Source organism: Panthera tigris, chromosome E1, assembly GCF_018350195.1.
Source record: "Panthera tigris isolate Pti1 chromosome E1, P.tigris_Pti1_mat1.1, whole genome shotgun sequence".
Classification (NCBI taxonomy): domain Eukaryota; kingdom Metazoa; phylum Chordata; class Mammalia; order Carnivora; family Felidae; genus Panthera; species Panthera tigris.
This window is the reverse complement of record NC_056673.1, coordinates 54,464,682-54,481,128: the sequence shown is the minus strand read 5'-3', so window position 1 is coordinate 54,481,128 and position 16,447 is coordinate 54,464,682. Positions and strand designations below refer to the sequence as shown.

General features: G+C 51.3%; 1 protein-coding gene across 6 annotated transcripts in view; it reads right to left on the bottom strand.

The window, feature by feature from the left end:
• CD300A (CD300a molecule) overlaps positions 1-16,447 on the bottom strand; it is a 35,867-nt gene that overhangs the window by 10,016 nt on the left and 9,404 nt on the right. Inside the window, exons 3-9 of one of the 6 annotated variants that reach the window (XM_042967755.1) lie at positions 15,619-15,728; positions 14,346-14,552; positions 12,005-12,340; positions 11,159-11,324; positions 8,007-8,101; positions 4,110-4,147; positions 3,542-3,649 (exon numbers count right to left, since the gene is read on the bottom strand). In XM_042967755.1, the coding sequence (XP_042823689.1) occupies positions 3,542-3,649; positions 4,110-4,147; positions 8,007-8,101; positions 11,159-11,324; positions 12,005-12,340; positions 14,346-14,406 (804 nt within the window). In that variant the 5' untranslated portion in view covers positions 14,407-14,552; positions 15,619-15,728. The other 5 variants (XM_042967758.1, XM_042967760.1, XM_042967759.1 and 2 more) reach the window with 5 other exon arrangements.

Here is a 16,447-nt window from a genome sequence, read left to right as displayed (position 1 = left end):
TTCAACTAAGAATAGAAGCAAACTATCTCAACATGATAAAAGCCATGTATGAAAAATCCACAGTGAACATCATATTCAACTGTGAAAGACTGAAAGCTTTTCCCCTAAGATTGCAAACAAGGCAAGGCTGCCTACCTGTGCTTCTTCTATTCAACATAACACTGGAAGTTCTAGCTTAGCAATTAGCCAAGAATAATAAATAAAAGGCATCAAAATTGGAAATGAAGAAGTAAAAAAAAAAAGAAAAAAGAAAAGGAAAGGAAGAATTAAAATTATCTCTGTTTGCAGATGATATGATCTTACATGTAGAAAACCCTAAAGACTCTACCAAAAACAAAAAGTTAGAACTAATAAATGAATTCAACAATGTAGGAAGATACAAACCCAACACACAAAAAATAAGTCATATTTCTATACGTTAACAATGAACAATCTGAAAAGAAAATTATGAAAACAATTCCACTGACAAGAAAATCGAAAGGAGTAAAATACTTCCTGAAACCAATATTACACCATATGCTAACTAACTAGAATTTAAATAAAAATTTGGAAGAAAAAAACAAACAAAAAAAAGTAAAATACATAGGAATTAATTTGACCAAGAGGTGTAAGGCTTGTACAATGACAACTACAAAACATTGCTGAAAGAAATTAAAGAAGACACAAATGAAAAGACATCCCATGTTCATGGATTGGAAGGCTTGATATCATTAAGATACATCCCTATCAAAATTCCAATGACATTTTTTTGCAGAAATAGAAAAACCCATCCTACAATTTATACTGAATCTTGTGGGATCTCGAGGGAATAGACAAAACAATCTTGAAAAAGAGGATCTGGAGGACCCACGTTTCTGGCTCCAAAACTTGCTACAAAGCCACAGTAATTAAAAGACAGTGATGCTGACATGAAGTCAGGCATAGATACCAATGGAGTAAAAAGAGTCAGAAATAAACCCTCACATGTGTGGTCAAATGCTTTTCAACAAGAGAGTGAAGGCCATTCAATGGGGAAAGGACAGTCTTTTCAAGCAACAGTGCTGGAAAAAACAGGATATCCACGTGGAAAAGAATTAAATTGGCCCTTTAACTAGAAACATATACAAAAACAAACTCAAAATGGATCACAGGCCTAAATATAGGAACGAAATCTGTAAAAAAATTCTTAGAAAGAAACACAGGTCAAAAGCTTCACAACATTCAATTCAGCATTCAATTCATGATAGGACATGATGAAAATTTTAAAGTTTTGTGCATCAAAGACACTACCAACAGAGTAAAAAGGCAACATACAGAATGAGAGAAAATATTTGCAAATTATATATCTGATAAGGGATTCATATCCAGAATATATAGACAACTAACATTCTACCAAAAAACCCAATTCAAACATGGGTAAAGGAGTTGAATAGATATTTCACCAAAGAAGATATACAAATGGCCACCAAGCATGTGGCAAGTTGCTCAGCATCACGAATTGCTGGGGAAACATAAATCAAAATTACAGTGAGATACCACCTCACCACCATTAGGACGCTGCTGTCAAAACAAACAGGGGCACCTGGGTGGCTCAGTCAGTTAAGTGTCCGACTTCAGCTCAGGTCATGATCTCGCGGTTTGTGGGTTCGAGCCCCGCATCGGGCTCTGTGCGGACAGCTCGGAGCCTGGAGCCTGCTTCGGATTCTGTGTCTCCCTCCCTCTCTGCCCCTCCCCCACTTGCACTGTCTCTCTCCCTCTCTCTCAAAAATAAATAAAACATTCACAATGAAACTAACCAAAAAAAAAAAAAAGAAAAAGAACCAAAAGAAAAAACGAGTTTCAAAGAGATATTTATACACTATGTTCCTAGCAACATACTCACAATAGCTAAAACACAGTGTCCATCAGTGGATAAAAAGATAAGCAGAGTGCGATATACACTTACAGTGGAATACTATTCAGCCTTCAAAAGGAAGGAGCTTTCTTTAATAGAGAATTGCAGACACATAGCACGCATTGCTTAAATAACTTTTTTCTCCTCTCTCAAGAGATTTTGCACTTTATTGATATGTCTTAATATTAAAAATAAAGTCATCCAAGAGTCCAGAGAAATGTGCCACTGGCTCTGGAGCCATGGGCACTCAGGGTCCTTGTCTCTGAAACCAGGGAGACTCGATCATCAGGGCCTTTGCCTTCTCCCAGTCTCTCTGCCAGTGCTCCCCATGCCGTGGCACCCACACACTTTCACAGAGCTGTGATTTATAAAGGTATTCAGAGGTACCATCCTACATGGGTCACATCTTTTCCTGGAGCCACACAGGACTGAGCCTCTGCGCTCCACACACAGCTGGAATGAAACAAAGAGGAAGGATGTCCCAGGAGCTGGGTAGGGGGGTGGAGGGTTCTCTACAGGTCCTGCTCCTCCCCAATCAAGCCGGCCAGGCTGATGGCACAAAAGCGACAGCCTGAGGGGGGCCCAGTTGCCTTGCTGGTGACCGCTGAGAGGAGCAGACTGAGGGGGACATGGGTGAGGGTTCAGGGGGCCTGTGGCCCACAGAGACCTCCAGATGGTGGGGCCAGAGACACAGGCTTAGGTCTTCTTAATCACGCTGTACTCTGGCTCCTGTTCCAGGGTCCTCCGGGAGGGAATCCTGTTGGCCTTAGAATCCTGACTCTCGGGGTCAAATACCACCAAAGAGTAGTGAAGTTCTTCCAGAGAAGCCTTCTTCTGCAGAGAGAGAGACTGGAGGCTCAGGGAGAGGCAGGCGAAGCACTGGTCCCCAGCTCAGGATGGAGACAAGGGACACCTGAGGGGACCCTGAGGGGCTCCATGGCGGTGGGTCCAGGCTTCCCCACTGTCCTGTCCCACCCTTGCTTCACCCCCACCTGTTCAAACACAGCACAAAGTCCCAGGCATGAGACCTGGAGACGGGGCAGGGGGGGTGGGGTGCCTGGATCGACTTTGAGATCATTAATCACCAAGTTAGAAAAACAAGGATGCTGCTAGTCCCAGGGCCATATGTCTGACGCTTTTCTCCCTTCATCTTCTCCAACAACAGGGTCCCCAACCTCTCCCCGAACTCTTCCCCTAATGGGTGGGTCTTGACCCCTGCTGGAGAAGCCTCTTCCACGCTGCACTTTACAGTCACTGTGCCTAAGGGTTGGCTTGCAGGGGGGTCATTGATTAAAAACCTGAAACGTAGAGTTAATGCCAAAGAGATAATGGTACCAAAACAGTGGGAAATCACAGGCTTTAACATCGGTGTGTGGTATATAGTAGGTGCATAATAAATGCTCCGCTTCACTGACTGTTGACCATCACTGGCCACCCCAACAGCCCCTTCGTCTCTGCCCCAGCCCCCAGCCACAATGGCACCAAGCTCTGGCAAGGTCTACACTTGACCTAGGTTCTGTGTGGCCCTGTGTTGGTGGGGCACAAGGTCACCAAGCCAGCCCCTCCCTTCCCTCTCTGCCTGCTGCCACCCCCCAGGGCGGTGCCTCTCACAGAGCCCAGGCCCTCCCCTCCCCCTCCTCCCACCAGCCGCCAGGCCCTCACACTCACCACAGTGCTGTATTCTACCTCTTCCTGTCTCGGCTGCACGGGCTCTCCCTGAAGCGTCCTTGTCTGCAGCTCCAGATTCGCATAATAGAGCTCACCTTGCAGAGTATTCTGGGTGGGCAGAAGGTGTGGAGATTTGGCGGGTGTCCACGGAGCCCCTCCATAGTCCAGCTCAGAGGGACCTCTGTTCCTGCCTGCCTGCGGACATCTACCCCTTCTCTCAATGTTCTGGGTGCCCCAGCCCCAGTCTCCCCACCGTGCCTCCCCCATCCCCCACTCTGGTCCCCTCTGGGCAGTATTTGAATGCCCCCCCCAAGTCAGCATGGAAGGACCCTCCATCATTCCACTTTCTATGGGGGATGGGGGTGGGGACAGATTAACCAGAGCTAATTATCCAGAGACCCAACCACCAGATGTCCCAGAGATCATTCTCCCTGCTCTTGGGCAAGCACCCAACTCCATCCATCAACAATGCACTCAGACCTCCACCGGCCAGTGGGACTGTTGAAGCCCCCAATGTCCTCTGTTCTCTCCGCCAGCCACCCTGGCACACCTTCTGCCTGTGTCTTACCTGACTATGGGTCCGGAGTGGCTTTGGATTCTCACCAGCTGAAGAGAGAAGAGTTAGGAGTCTGAATCCGAGAACAAAACAGGGATAAGGATCCCCTATGATCCAGTTGGAGGAAGGACTTTCCCTAGAGACTTTGACGCTGAGGACCTGTCACTTCAGGGTAGGAATTGCAGAGAGAGCGAGTGGGTGAAGAAGGAAATGAAAAACGAATGCATGAGTGGAGGAGAGAATAAATGAACCAGCGGGAAGGCACAGGCTTGGGGAGAGTGGCCATACAAAGCTAGGTCTCGAAAGAGTCACTCATAAAGAATGCTCTCAAGTGGGAGTAGACCAGAGAAGGACACCTGTTTACAAGGACCTATCCGCAGGATGAAACAGTTCCAGAGATTTCTTTCACAGCATCACCAAACTGTAAACTTAAGAATGGTTAAGATGACTGGGCATCTGGGTGGCTCAGTGGGTTCGGCGTCCGACTTCAGCTCGGGTCGTAATCTCACAGTTCATGAGTTTGAGCCCCGCATCGGGCTCTCTATTGACAGCTCAGAGCCTGGAGCTTGCTTCGGATTCTGTGTCTCCCTCTCTCTCTGCCCCTCCCTGCTCTCTCTCTCTCTCTCAAAAACAAACATTAAAAAAAAATTAATGAAAAAAAACAATGGCCAAGATGGCAAATTTTACAATATGTGCTTTTTACCCAAATAAACAAATCGCAGATCCACAGGCCCTCCCCTAGACGTGTGGAACCAGAACTTCTGGGGATGGGTTCAGCAATCTGTGTTTTAAGGAGCCCTAAAAAATTTTTTTAATTAAAAATAAAAAAGGAACCGTCCTTATGGAGACCTTAGTACTGCATCAAACCATGAGAAGTCACCGGGGTCATCTGCTCTGATTCCCCTGGCTTGGGGGTCTGTCCCTCATACACAGGAGGCCCTGTGGCTCCGGGGAACCACGGTTCAGGGCACACAACCTCTGGCCTGTGGCGTCTTCAGCGTTGCTCTGCAGGAGACCTGCCTCTGAACACAGCTCTGTGCACCCCTGGCCGCTGGAACCCGGAGACCCAGGAGCGGGCCGGCAGTGGGGATTGTGCACACAGCCGGAATGCCTTTAGTGTAGCTGCACGGCCAGGCAACCCCAGAGCCCCCCGCACTAGATGCACCAGGGACAGACATTGCCCACCCCTCATAGAGCCCCAGAGTCAAAGGTGAGACACCGACATTCAGGAGACACACAGGATGCAAGTGCTAGCTGAGGGCTCTCGGTTGGCTTAACGGAACACCAACCGGGTGCTCTGAGGAGCAAACACATTCTGTTCCAAATACTGCGTGCAGGCTCCTGCCACCCTCTCTCTCTGTGGGTGACCTGGTGGCTGGTGGAGAAGAGATGGGTGGACATTGCTGGGGAAGGAATGTGGCAGTGAGAAAGTTCGGCCAGAGCCAGCTGCACAGGAAGGTGGAACCCAGTCTCTCCTGGTCACGACTGTGTCCCCCAGAGCCCAGCACAGGGCCCGGTGCCACAGTAGGTGCTCCGGACAGCTGTGCTGTGTGCGTGAGCAAGGGAATGAATGAACTCATCATGAGTGGGCGGAGGGGAAGACAGGCTGTGTGTGACAGGCAGGCACCAGGCTGCAGCAGAGCAGCAAGGACAGTGTGGGGACAGGAGCTGAGACTTGCAGGGATGGGGAGGGAGTGTCAGCATCTTTGAACACAAGGCCTTTCTCCTGTGACAGAGGGTCCACGAAGCAAGGTGCAATCCCCCACACATCGTTAAACTCTGCAGTAAGAGACTTCTAGAACATTGCACAGCAGGGAAAATGATAATGGTAGGTTAAGTGCAAATATGTGTGTGTGTGTGCATTGTGTGTGTGTGCATTGTGTGTGTGTGTGTGTGTAAGAGGGATTGTGGTAGAAGCAAGCCATAAGTAAGAAATCATATCTGCATAAATAAACATTGAGAAGCACGAGAAGGATATGCCCCAAATGTCAGTGCTTGATTTTCTCCAGGTGCTGGGAGTTTTCTTTTTTATTATATTATTATGGACAGTTTATTTCTTTCCTTGTGCTTTTGCTTATTTTTTGAATGTTCTACCATAATCTTTAAAAAAAAATTTTTTTTTAATGTTTATTTATTTATTTTTGAGAAAGAGAGAAAGAGCACATGCGAGCAGGGGAGGGGGAGAGAGAGGGGGGGACACAGAATCCAAAGCAGGCTCCAGGCTCTGAGCTGTCAGCACAGAGCCCAATGCGGGGCTTGAACTTAAGAACTGTGAGATCGTGACCTGAGCCGAAGTCGGACACTTAACGAACTGAGCCACCCAGGCGCCCCTGTTCTCCCACAACCTTATATCCCCGTTTTTCAGAAGGGAGGTTCTTGGGGCGCCTGGGTGGCTCAGTTGGTTAAGCATCCGACTACGGCTCAGGTCACGATCTCACAGTTCGTGAGTTTGAGCCCCGCATCGGGCTCTCTGCTGTCAGCACAGAGCCTGCTCGGATCTTCTGCCCTCCTCTCTCCACCCCTCCGCTGATTGTGAGAGGGCGTGTGCATTTGCTCACATTCTCTCTGTCTCTCAAAATTAATAAACATTAAAAAAAAAGAAAGGGAAGCTTTCTAGGTGAAAGGGCAGAGAGGGCTGGGACCCACGGGCCTAAGGCTGAGAAAATCCCAGAGGGAGGCCTGGCCTGGGGTGAGGAGGAGGGCACTCAGAAGTGATGTGGGGGAAGCGGAGCGGGAAAGGGAAGTGGTTTTCCTTCCTTGTATCAGGCACACACGTGCTGAGGTCGACTCGTCTTCTAAAGGCCTGACCAAAGGCCTGACCCCCACGGTGGGCCCCCGCCCCGATCCCCAGGATGCACGGGCTCCGGGAGCACCCACCGCCAGTTGTGGGGCATGCACCCCTCCTCCCATAAGGCCGGGCAAGGATTCCCCTTCGAGGCAGCTGCTCATGGAGTCCAGAAGTTTTAGAGCAAAGAAGGCTCCCCCTGCAACTCGGGCAGAGACCTGCGCCCCGTGGGTGACAGCTGGGCCTCCAGCCAGCAACAAGGTCACATCTGCATCCTTCTGCTCTTTTTATTGAATTCGCTCGTTTAGAGTCGGCTGAGCACCTACTTCCTGAGTGCCAGACAGGGTGCTGGGGATGCCACATGTGTTCTCTCTTTGCGTCTGAGCCCAGAGGAGAGCAAGTGGGCCCCAGGATGCCCGAAGCATCTGAGATGCCCTCATGACTCGAGATACTAAGCAATACATTAATTCAACAAAAACTGACCGGGTGCCTTCTTGAGTTCCAGTCCCTGATCTTGAAGAAGCACAGGCCGGCGGGAGACAGGCGAGGAAGCAGGCGGGGAGAGTCTGGTGTGAAAAGGGTATGAGGGTGCGTGCACACAGGTGCAGCCAGGAGGGGCCCCCAAGCTGCTTTTGGGGAGCCAGGAGAAGGTCCCAGAGGAAAGGGAGTCTGAGAGCCCCCAGGCCCACCAGGAGCAAGCCAGGGAAAGAGGGTAGCGAGAGGAGGTGCCCCCGGGGCCCAGAGCAAATGCAGAAGCACCCACTGATGTTACGGTTCCCACCATGTTACAGGAAGTTGGGAACAGCTGTCTTCGAGAGTGTGAGGGTGGGCAGGGGCTGGGCGGGACAACACCCTCAAGAGTATGGGAGGTTCCAGAAGGGTATCAGACAGAAGAGGGTGACCGCTTCACAGACAAGCTTCCAGGGAGCCCCCTCCATGGCCTGTCTCCGCCATACCAGGGACACCTCCTTTGGGGCCTGGCCTCGAGGGTCACCCAGGACATGTGGTCCGAGGATACATTCCTGATGCTCATTCTGGGGAACAAGGACACAGAGCCTCAAAAATGAGAGGGAGGAGCTTGGGACTTGCCCACCCACCCCCCACCCAGCAGGGGGCTGACTCACCTTTGACCCGCTTGCGAACTATCCTCCAGGCCAGGAACAAGCTTCCCCCCAGCAGAAGCAGCAGAAGCACCAACAAGGAAAGGAGTACTTGGAGCCTGGGGAGGACACGGCAGTGTTGAGCAGGTGGGAGCTTGCACTCCCCCCCCCCAACCCCACTTATTTGCAATCGACAGAAAAGGTCACATTAAAAAAAAAAAAAAAGGAGAGGGGCGCCGGGGTGGCTCAATCGGTTGAGTGTCCGACTTTAGCTTAGGTCATGAGCCCCGCATCGGGCTCTGTGCTGACAGCTTGGAGCCTATTTTGGGTTCTGTGTCTCCCTCTCTCTCTGCTCCTCCCCTGCTTGCGCTCTCTCTCTCTCTCTCTCTCTCTCTCTCTCAAAAATAAATAAATAAACATTTAAAAAAAATGTTTTTAAAGTAGACAGTATATCAGTGTACTTAAGAACGTTCCAGGGGCACTTGGGTGGCTCAGTTGGTGGAGTATCTGACTTGTGCTCAGGTCATGACCTCACGGTTCCTGAGCCCCACATCCGGCTCGCTGCTGTCAGTGCAGAGCCCGCTTCGGATCCTCTGTCCCCCCTCTCTCTCTGTGCCCCCCTCAAAAATGAATAAACGTTTATTTAAAAAAAAAAAAAAACAAAGAACCTTCCAGAAGCTCTTTATTCAGATACAAGAAAATAGAAACACACATTATTTTCCCCCTTCTTTCACACAAAGGAGGTGTGATCCAACACTATTTTTGTTACTTAGCAACACGTCTTCGACATCTCTCCACGTCTGTGAATAAAGAAGGCCCTCGCTCTTCTCCACCGCTGCCTAGTATTCCACTGCATGGACAGACCATAATTTATTTACGTCTTGCTTCTGACTGGCATGTCCCCCAGCCTTTTGCAGTTACAAACATTGCCACAAAAAAAAAAAAAAATCACCTTGTGGCTCTGCCATTTCGCATACGAACAAGCCACAGCAGAGGTCGTGGGAAGCTGACTTCAGGTCCCTCGCTTGCCAGCCTCTTCTTTCCTGTCTAGCTTGCATTCATAATGTTCTAGTCTTTTTCTTTTTTAAAAAAAATGTGTATTTACTTTTGAAGGAGAGAGAGAGAGTGTGTGAGCAGGGGAGGGGCAGAGAGAGAGGGAGACACAGGATCGGAAGCAGGCTCCAGGCTCCGAGCTGTCAGCACAGAGCCCAATGCGGGGCTCAAACCCATGAGCGGTGAAATCGTGACCTGAGCCAAAGTTGGACACTCAATGGACTGAGCCACCCAGACACCCCATGTCTTTTTCTTTTTTTTTTTTTTTTAATTTTTTTTTTTAACGTTTATTTATTTTTGAGACAGAGAGAGACAGAGCATGAACGGGGGAGGGGCAGAGAAAGGGAGACACAGAATCTAAAACAGGCTCCAGGCTCTGAGCCATCAGCCCAGAGCCTGACGCGGGGCTCGAACTCACGGACCGTGAGATCGTGACCTGAGCTGAAGTCGGACGCTTAACTGACTGAGCCACCCAGGCGCCCCACCCCATGTCTTTTTCTTAAAGATGTAAGTCCCCCCACACACACCAAACTGCAGAGGCTCCAGGCCTTACAAAACCTAGTTCTGCCTCCTGTGTGTGTATCTGCAGTCGGTTCTGGAAGTGGTGTGTTTAGGACCTGAATTTCACCTTGCCTGATGTTAAGATAGTCACTTGGGTTGATGGAAGGCCTGTGGAAGGGTTTTGGGGGGTCATAGAATAAGGAATCTGAATGGGGGCACCTGGCTAACTCAGTCGGTAGAGCATGTGACTCTTGTTTGTGAGTTCGAGCCCCATTGGGGTATAGAGATTACTTAAAAAAAATAAGAAGAATCTAAATGGCCTTTGCCCCTAGCTTGTGGAAGGGAGACTCTAAATCCTAAGGATTTCCCCAATAGTAGGCTAGCCTCTGTTATTGAAGGACCCCTCGGATCACACCTGAGTTTATGCTAAGAGATGAATGGGTCAAGACTGGGGCTGGTCACCAGAAGGCCCACCCCCATGATTATGGAGACTTGGGGCTCTGAGCCAGCCTGAAATTCAGGAAGTAGAGGGGGTCTGGGGATGGAGTTCAATCATGTGGCCGGTGATTCAACCAATCGTGCCTAGGTAATGGCATGTGCCCCGACGTGCTCTGACCCTCCTAGGAGTCAGCAGGGAAGTTCTGTGCCCAGGACCCTCCCAGATCTCACCCCATGTGTCTCTTCATTGGCTGCTTCTGGCCTTTTTCCTTTATGATAAAACCATACTCGTAAGCACTGGGCTTTCGTGCATTCTGTGAGCTATCTAGCCAATTATCAAACCCAAAACGGTCATGGGAACCCCCAAATTCATAGCCAGTTGGCCAGAAACGTGATGGCCTGGGGATCCCCAAACTGCTCTGGCATCTGAAGTCAGGCAGTCTTATGGAACTGAGCCCTCAACCCGCGGGGTCTGTGGTAACTCCAGGTGGTGAGTGCTGGCATTGAATGGCAGGACCCAAGGTGGAGCCTGGTGAGGGAGTCTGAGATCCTCAGAAGTGGTTTACAACTACACGCGCTTTTCTAAGGAGTCTGTAAGCATTGTCGGATTCTCCTGGGGGGTTGTGACCCCAAAAGACCAAGAATCACAAGTTTAGGGGTGCTTGGGTGATTCAGTCAGTTGAGCGTCCGACTCTTGATCTCGGCTCAGGTCGTGATCTCACGGTTTGTGGGTTTGAGCCCAATGTCGGGCTCTGTGCTGACATGCAAAGCCTGCTTGAAATTCTCTCTCTCTCTCTCTCTCTCTCTGCCCCTCTTCCCCTTCAAAATAAAGAAATAAAGTTTTTAAAAAAAAGAATCACAGGTTTAGAAGGAGGAACCAAGACTCTGGAGTCATGTAAACCTGGGTGGAAGCCCCCACCCCCCCACCCCCCGCCTCCCGTAGCTACGTGACCTGGCAGATCACTTAACCTCCCTGAGCCGTCTGCGCCTACGTAACATGAGGGCGGTGACGGCCCAGGGCCCTAGTGACGTGTAGGGCATTTAGCACATCCCTGGTAGGAGCATCAGCCCTCATTAGAAGTTCCTTTCCTGCCATCCCCACCTCGAGGCTTCCCCTGGCCCTGAGCAACTCCTGAGGCGAGGGCCTACCTCCAGGACAAGGGACCGGGGACAGAGGACCTCACCCCACGCCCTGGCTTTGCTGGAACTCCTCTTGGCTGCTTGCACTGTGGGTGGCTCCCATGGTGATGGGGACAGTGGGTGAGGATGAGGACGGCGTGGTCGTGATTCCAGCTGTGATTGTTGAGATCTGGGTTACAGTGATGTTTGCGGGTGGGGCGGACGTTGTTGCTGGCGCGGAAACACAAACGAGACCCGGGATAGCGCTATCGGACTCTCCCGCTACTTGCCAATACCTTTTTGGTCTGATTTCACACAAAATGCTCACTCAGGGTGGAGGCAGGACCGAGGGCCCCCCGGGGCCACAGTCTCCCTGGGGCCTGGGGCCCGGGGTACTGTGCGCCCCCAGCAGTCCTGATCCCATCCTGTGGAGGAGGGTCAGGGCCCTCCGGAGAGCCCGTAGGTCACCCCTGTGCTCCAGATTCATCCTCCTCTAGCCACAGCCAGACGCTGCCCGCCTGGGATCTCTGTCTAAACTCCAAGTCTGACTGCAAGTCTGGCTGGAGGCCCCGCTATGCCCAGCACCTTCACCTTCGCCGTTTGGCCCCACCTGCCTCTCCATTCAGCTCCCACCGTCCTGTAGCATGGCTCCCTCTCTCCTTTGCACACTCTGCCTTCTCAGCTGCCCCTTCCCAAGACTGAGCAGAGGGGTCAGCTTTTCCAGGAAGCCACCCTGACTCTCTTCCTCCACCTACTACCCGCCTCATACACACACACACACACACACACACACACACACACACACACAGTTTGCTCCAAGCCTCTGATCTGCTTCCTGCCTCGACTATTCCCGCCTGAGACCCTTCAGGGGCCCTGGTGCTGGCGCTGGGGGAGGGGTGTGTACAACTCACCTGGGATCACAGACACCACAATGTGGACAGCGGGGTCTTGCAAATATCCTCCTAACCAGGACGTATCGATCCCACATCGATATGTTCCTGCATCATCCTCTGTGAGGTTCTCCAAGGTCACTATGAAGGTGAGGTTTGCAGGATAGTCCCTGATGGATACGCGGCCGTCCCTCACTTCTTTGCTTGACCGTTTGGTCTCCACAATTTTCCAAAAACATGGCTTTTTGCACCAGTATTTGAAATGTCCTCTTAATTGCTCTTCATATGAACACTGCACGCTCAGGGAACTCCCCAAGGTTCCCGTCATGGAGGTGGGGCCACTTATAGAGGAGCAGCCTGGAAAACACAGCCGAGTGCGGGCCCCTCACCAGATGGGCCTGGGTCAGGGGTGCCCTGGGAGTCACCCCCAAAGTTTCCCCATCTCACATTGGCCACCCCCCGTCAGCCAGAACCTTCCCTTCCTTTGCTTTTCTGTCACTCCCAAGATTTTTATCACAGCAGCCCCTTCTTCCAGACCCCAGCCTCCCTTCTGGCTGCTCATGGTCACCAAGTCCTATCCCTGAGAACCCCAGATAAACAAGTGAATCCCCCAACTCCGGAGGTCAGGAGAGGAACACACGCATATACACCCCACCCAGGAGGAAAGAAAGAGTAAGGTCAGAGCAGAAATCAGCGAATTAAGAAACAGGAACACAGTGGAGTTAGTGTATACATTGGAAACTTGATTTTTCGTATGGAAGATACCAACATTCTAGTGATAGCCAACTCAAGAAAAAAAGGAGACGCACATACACAAGTCATAAGAAAAATAACCAAGGTAATTTACAAGCCTCTACAAACAAGTCTGTAAACTTAGATAAAACAAATGATTTCCTACGTTTTGGAAAATATAAATTATCTCTATTGGCTGGAACGTATTTCTTTTTTTTTAATGTTTATTTATTTCTGAGAGAGAGAGACAGAGCATGAGTGGGGGAAGGGCAGAGAGAGAGGGAGACACAGACTCCGAAGCAGGCTCCAGGCTCTGAGCTGTCAGCACACAGCCCAACTCAGGGCTTGAACTCATGCACCCCAGGATCATGGCCTGAGCCAAAGTCAGATGCTTAACCGACTGAGCCACCCAGGTGCCCCCTGTTGCTGCTGTTTTTAAAAACACTTTGTGGGGTGCCTGGGTGGCTCAGTCGGCTAAGCGTCCGACTTCAGCTCAGGTCACGATCTCGCAGTTAGTGGGTTCGAGCCCCGCGTTGGGCTCTGTGCTGACAGCTCAGAGCCTGGAGCCTGCTTCAGATTCTGTGTCTCCCTCTCTCTCTGACCCTCCCTCGTTCATGCTCTATCTCTCTCTGTCTCAAAAATAAATAAACGTTAAAAAAAAATTAAAAAAAAAACACTTTGTAATGAGACACAAGCAGACACCTTCTTCACACTTAATGGGAAACAGTGGACACCTGCCCTCGTCAGAGACAAGTCAAGGATGGTCACTGCATCATTCTGGCTGGACCAGCCTGTGGCCGATGAGAGAAACAAACGGGACAAACGGATATCCAAAAGGAACCACGAGCTCCCACTGTAGGCAGATTCCATGAAAACACAAGGACGCCCCAGAGGGTGATGGACAGAGTAGCTGTGGGAGGGTGACCCATTGCCAAATTAATACACAAAGGGAAGAGCTTCCCTGTGGCCAACCAGTTAGCAAACGGAGTCAAAGAAAACATGCAATTTGTAATCAAAATGACCAAAAGGATTTTAGGCACCCCAGGGACAGACCTGTCTAGGCGGTGCGTGCCTGTGTGCAGAGAGCTCCGGAGAGGCATGGAAGCCGGATCCCTGGAAACGGGAAGTCTTCTGCTCCCTGGAGAAGCTCTCCTCCCCGTGACTTCTCTGCCCTCCCCTTCCTCCCCACCACCGTCCCCTCCCCTCTGTCCCCATCTCTCTGCCTTGAGGACGCTGAGCCCCTCGCGCTGCCCTGGCTACACACACGTCAGTGCACCCCAGAGGGTGGTGTTCCCGCCAGTCGTCACCCCTCCTCCACACCTGCACAAAACACACCCCCCTCCCCTCGGTGTGCTCAGCCTCAGCCGCTCTCCCACCCGCTCTGCTGCCACCTGGTCGCCCCTCCTTCTTCCTGGAATAATCCATCCGAAACTGCCCTCAAAGCCCCTTCTGGGCGCCCCAATGTGGCTCATGGAAGGTCAGGTGAATGCCCTGTCTCACGTTTCCAGGGTACGATCCATCTTACGTGGTGGACACAGGGTGCCCCTCTCCCAGTGCCCCTTCCTGTGCTCCCCTGTCCCCCACAGCCTCCCTCACCGCTGAGCCTCCCCCTCCTCGGGCAGCCCCTCACCTGGGACCCAGAGAAGCAGCAGAGCCAACGGCAGCCACACGGCCTGGTCCGGCCACCTCATCTTCTCCGCACAGACGTCACCCACGGCAGTGCCAGGCGGCTTCAGGCCCCTTCAAGGAGGAGGGTCAAGTCTCCAAGGTTTTCACTTCTGCTTTTCTTTGTGCCTGCTGCTTCCTTGTTCAGTTTCTTTAGGTTCTGCTCCTAGGGCTGGTCAGAAAATGAAGGGCACAGAGGGAGCACAGCCACCGGGGATGGGGACCGGCTGAGACCCGCTCCCCCCCACCAGAACCATGCACCCTTCTACCCATCCCAGCTGTGCCACAGATGCCACAGATACTTCCAGGGGTGAGACCCCTACTCGCCCACAGCGCCCCAGACCTGAGCCGCCCCTCCCGTCACACCCCCAAAAGCACAAGGCCAGCTGGGCTCAGAAATTCCTTGCAGGTCCAGGCGAGCACCCAGTGGGGAGCAATCAGGGCCAGCATCCTTCTCCAGCCTTGATGAGGCCACCCCAGGGAGCTCCCCTTCTGTGAGCCTGCAGCTCAAGGCCCAGACCCCTAAGCTGGCACAGTGACCTCAGAGTCTCTGAATGGCTCTCAGTCTTAGAAACGTCTCCTCAGGCTGTGACCTTCCTTCCTGTGCAGCCCCTGCTGGTCCCAGGTCAGGGCTGGGCACAGAGTGGGCACTTAGCAAGCTTTCAGGGACCCCTCCTTCCCTGATCCACGTGGAATTCAGACTCTAAATACACACACGCACACACACCTGTATACCCTGTGACAAGTGCCCTCAGCTTACACAGAATGGCCACACGCACATAGGAAGCCAATCCTAATGTGTGACATGTCATCTGATAGCCTGCACTGAGTGCCACCCACAGGGAGCCCTGTGCCATCTCTGGAGTCCCAAGAATGCCCTTCTCTCCCTGCTCCTTTGAGGATTTTCACTTTCCTCCTCCCTTCTGGCCACAGGAGCACCTTCCCCGGGAAGCTACAAGGAACCAAGGAAACTTGTCCATTCTCCTCTGGAAGGTTCCAAGCACAGAGTGTGGTGGGCATCAGAAGAATGTCTATGGCAATGCAGTCATAGACTAGCTAAAGCTCATGAGGATTCAAGATCAAGATCTTGAACTGAACATGAAAATGCAGGAGAGGTATACTTGGTGGTTGCCTTGGTCTAATAACCACAAAGTTTCTCCAGAAATGCATATTTTCCAATTCAACCACCAAAAGACACTGCTACAGTCTTGAATGTCAAGGTTCAGAGGGGGACGCACCAGACTGAGAAGCAGGAAGCCAGGATCTCCCGTGGCTTGTCTGCTTAGCACTGGTACAACCGTTGGTAAAAATCTGTGTCTCCTGCAAAATGTCAATGATCACGGCCAATCTGTGGGAATGAACAGCATAATAATTATAAAAATACTCAAAAGTGAGGTAATAATGTCCTTAGGTCAGTTTTTTTTTTCCCCGGGGAATACATCTTTACTTTAAAGAAAGGCAGGAGGGGGGTCTCCTGGGTGGCTCGGTTGATGAAGTGTCTTATTAACCTCAGGTCATGATCTCATGGTTTGTGGGTTTGAGCCCTGCATTGAGCTTTGTGCTGACAGCTCAGAGCTTGGAGCCTTCTTTGGATTCTGTGTCTCCCTCTCTCTCTGCCCCTCCCCCACTGACACTCACTGTCTCCCTCTCTCTCTCTCTCTCTCTCTCTCTCAAACATACATAAAAACATTTTAAAGAAAGGCAGTAGGAAGATAGGATTCAATAGAGAGATGTATGCGTCATGAATAGGCTGTGAGCTATGGAGTGTGATTCTTCTGAGGGGCACAGAGAAACATCGAGACTACTGAAAGAGGAAGGGCAGGGGCCTCGATCCCTGCCACATCCACCTTGCTGGCCCCAACCTGTCCGCAAACGCTAGGGAAGAAACGAAATGATGCAAAATTACCACGTGATGTTAGAAAATGAGGGAAATGACGCCTTCCCCACCACCGATAACCACTAGCAGACATGATTTAGGGGAAGACCAAGGCTGAGAGCCGCAGGCCTGAGCCCCCACCTTCCCAGGAGGGGTCCTGCAGCTGCAGAACCTCTCATCAGCTTCGGAGC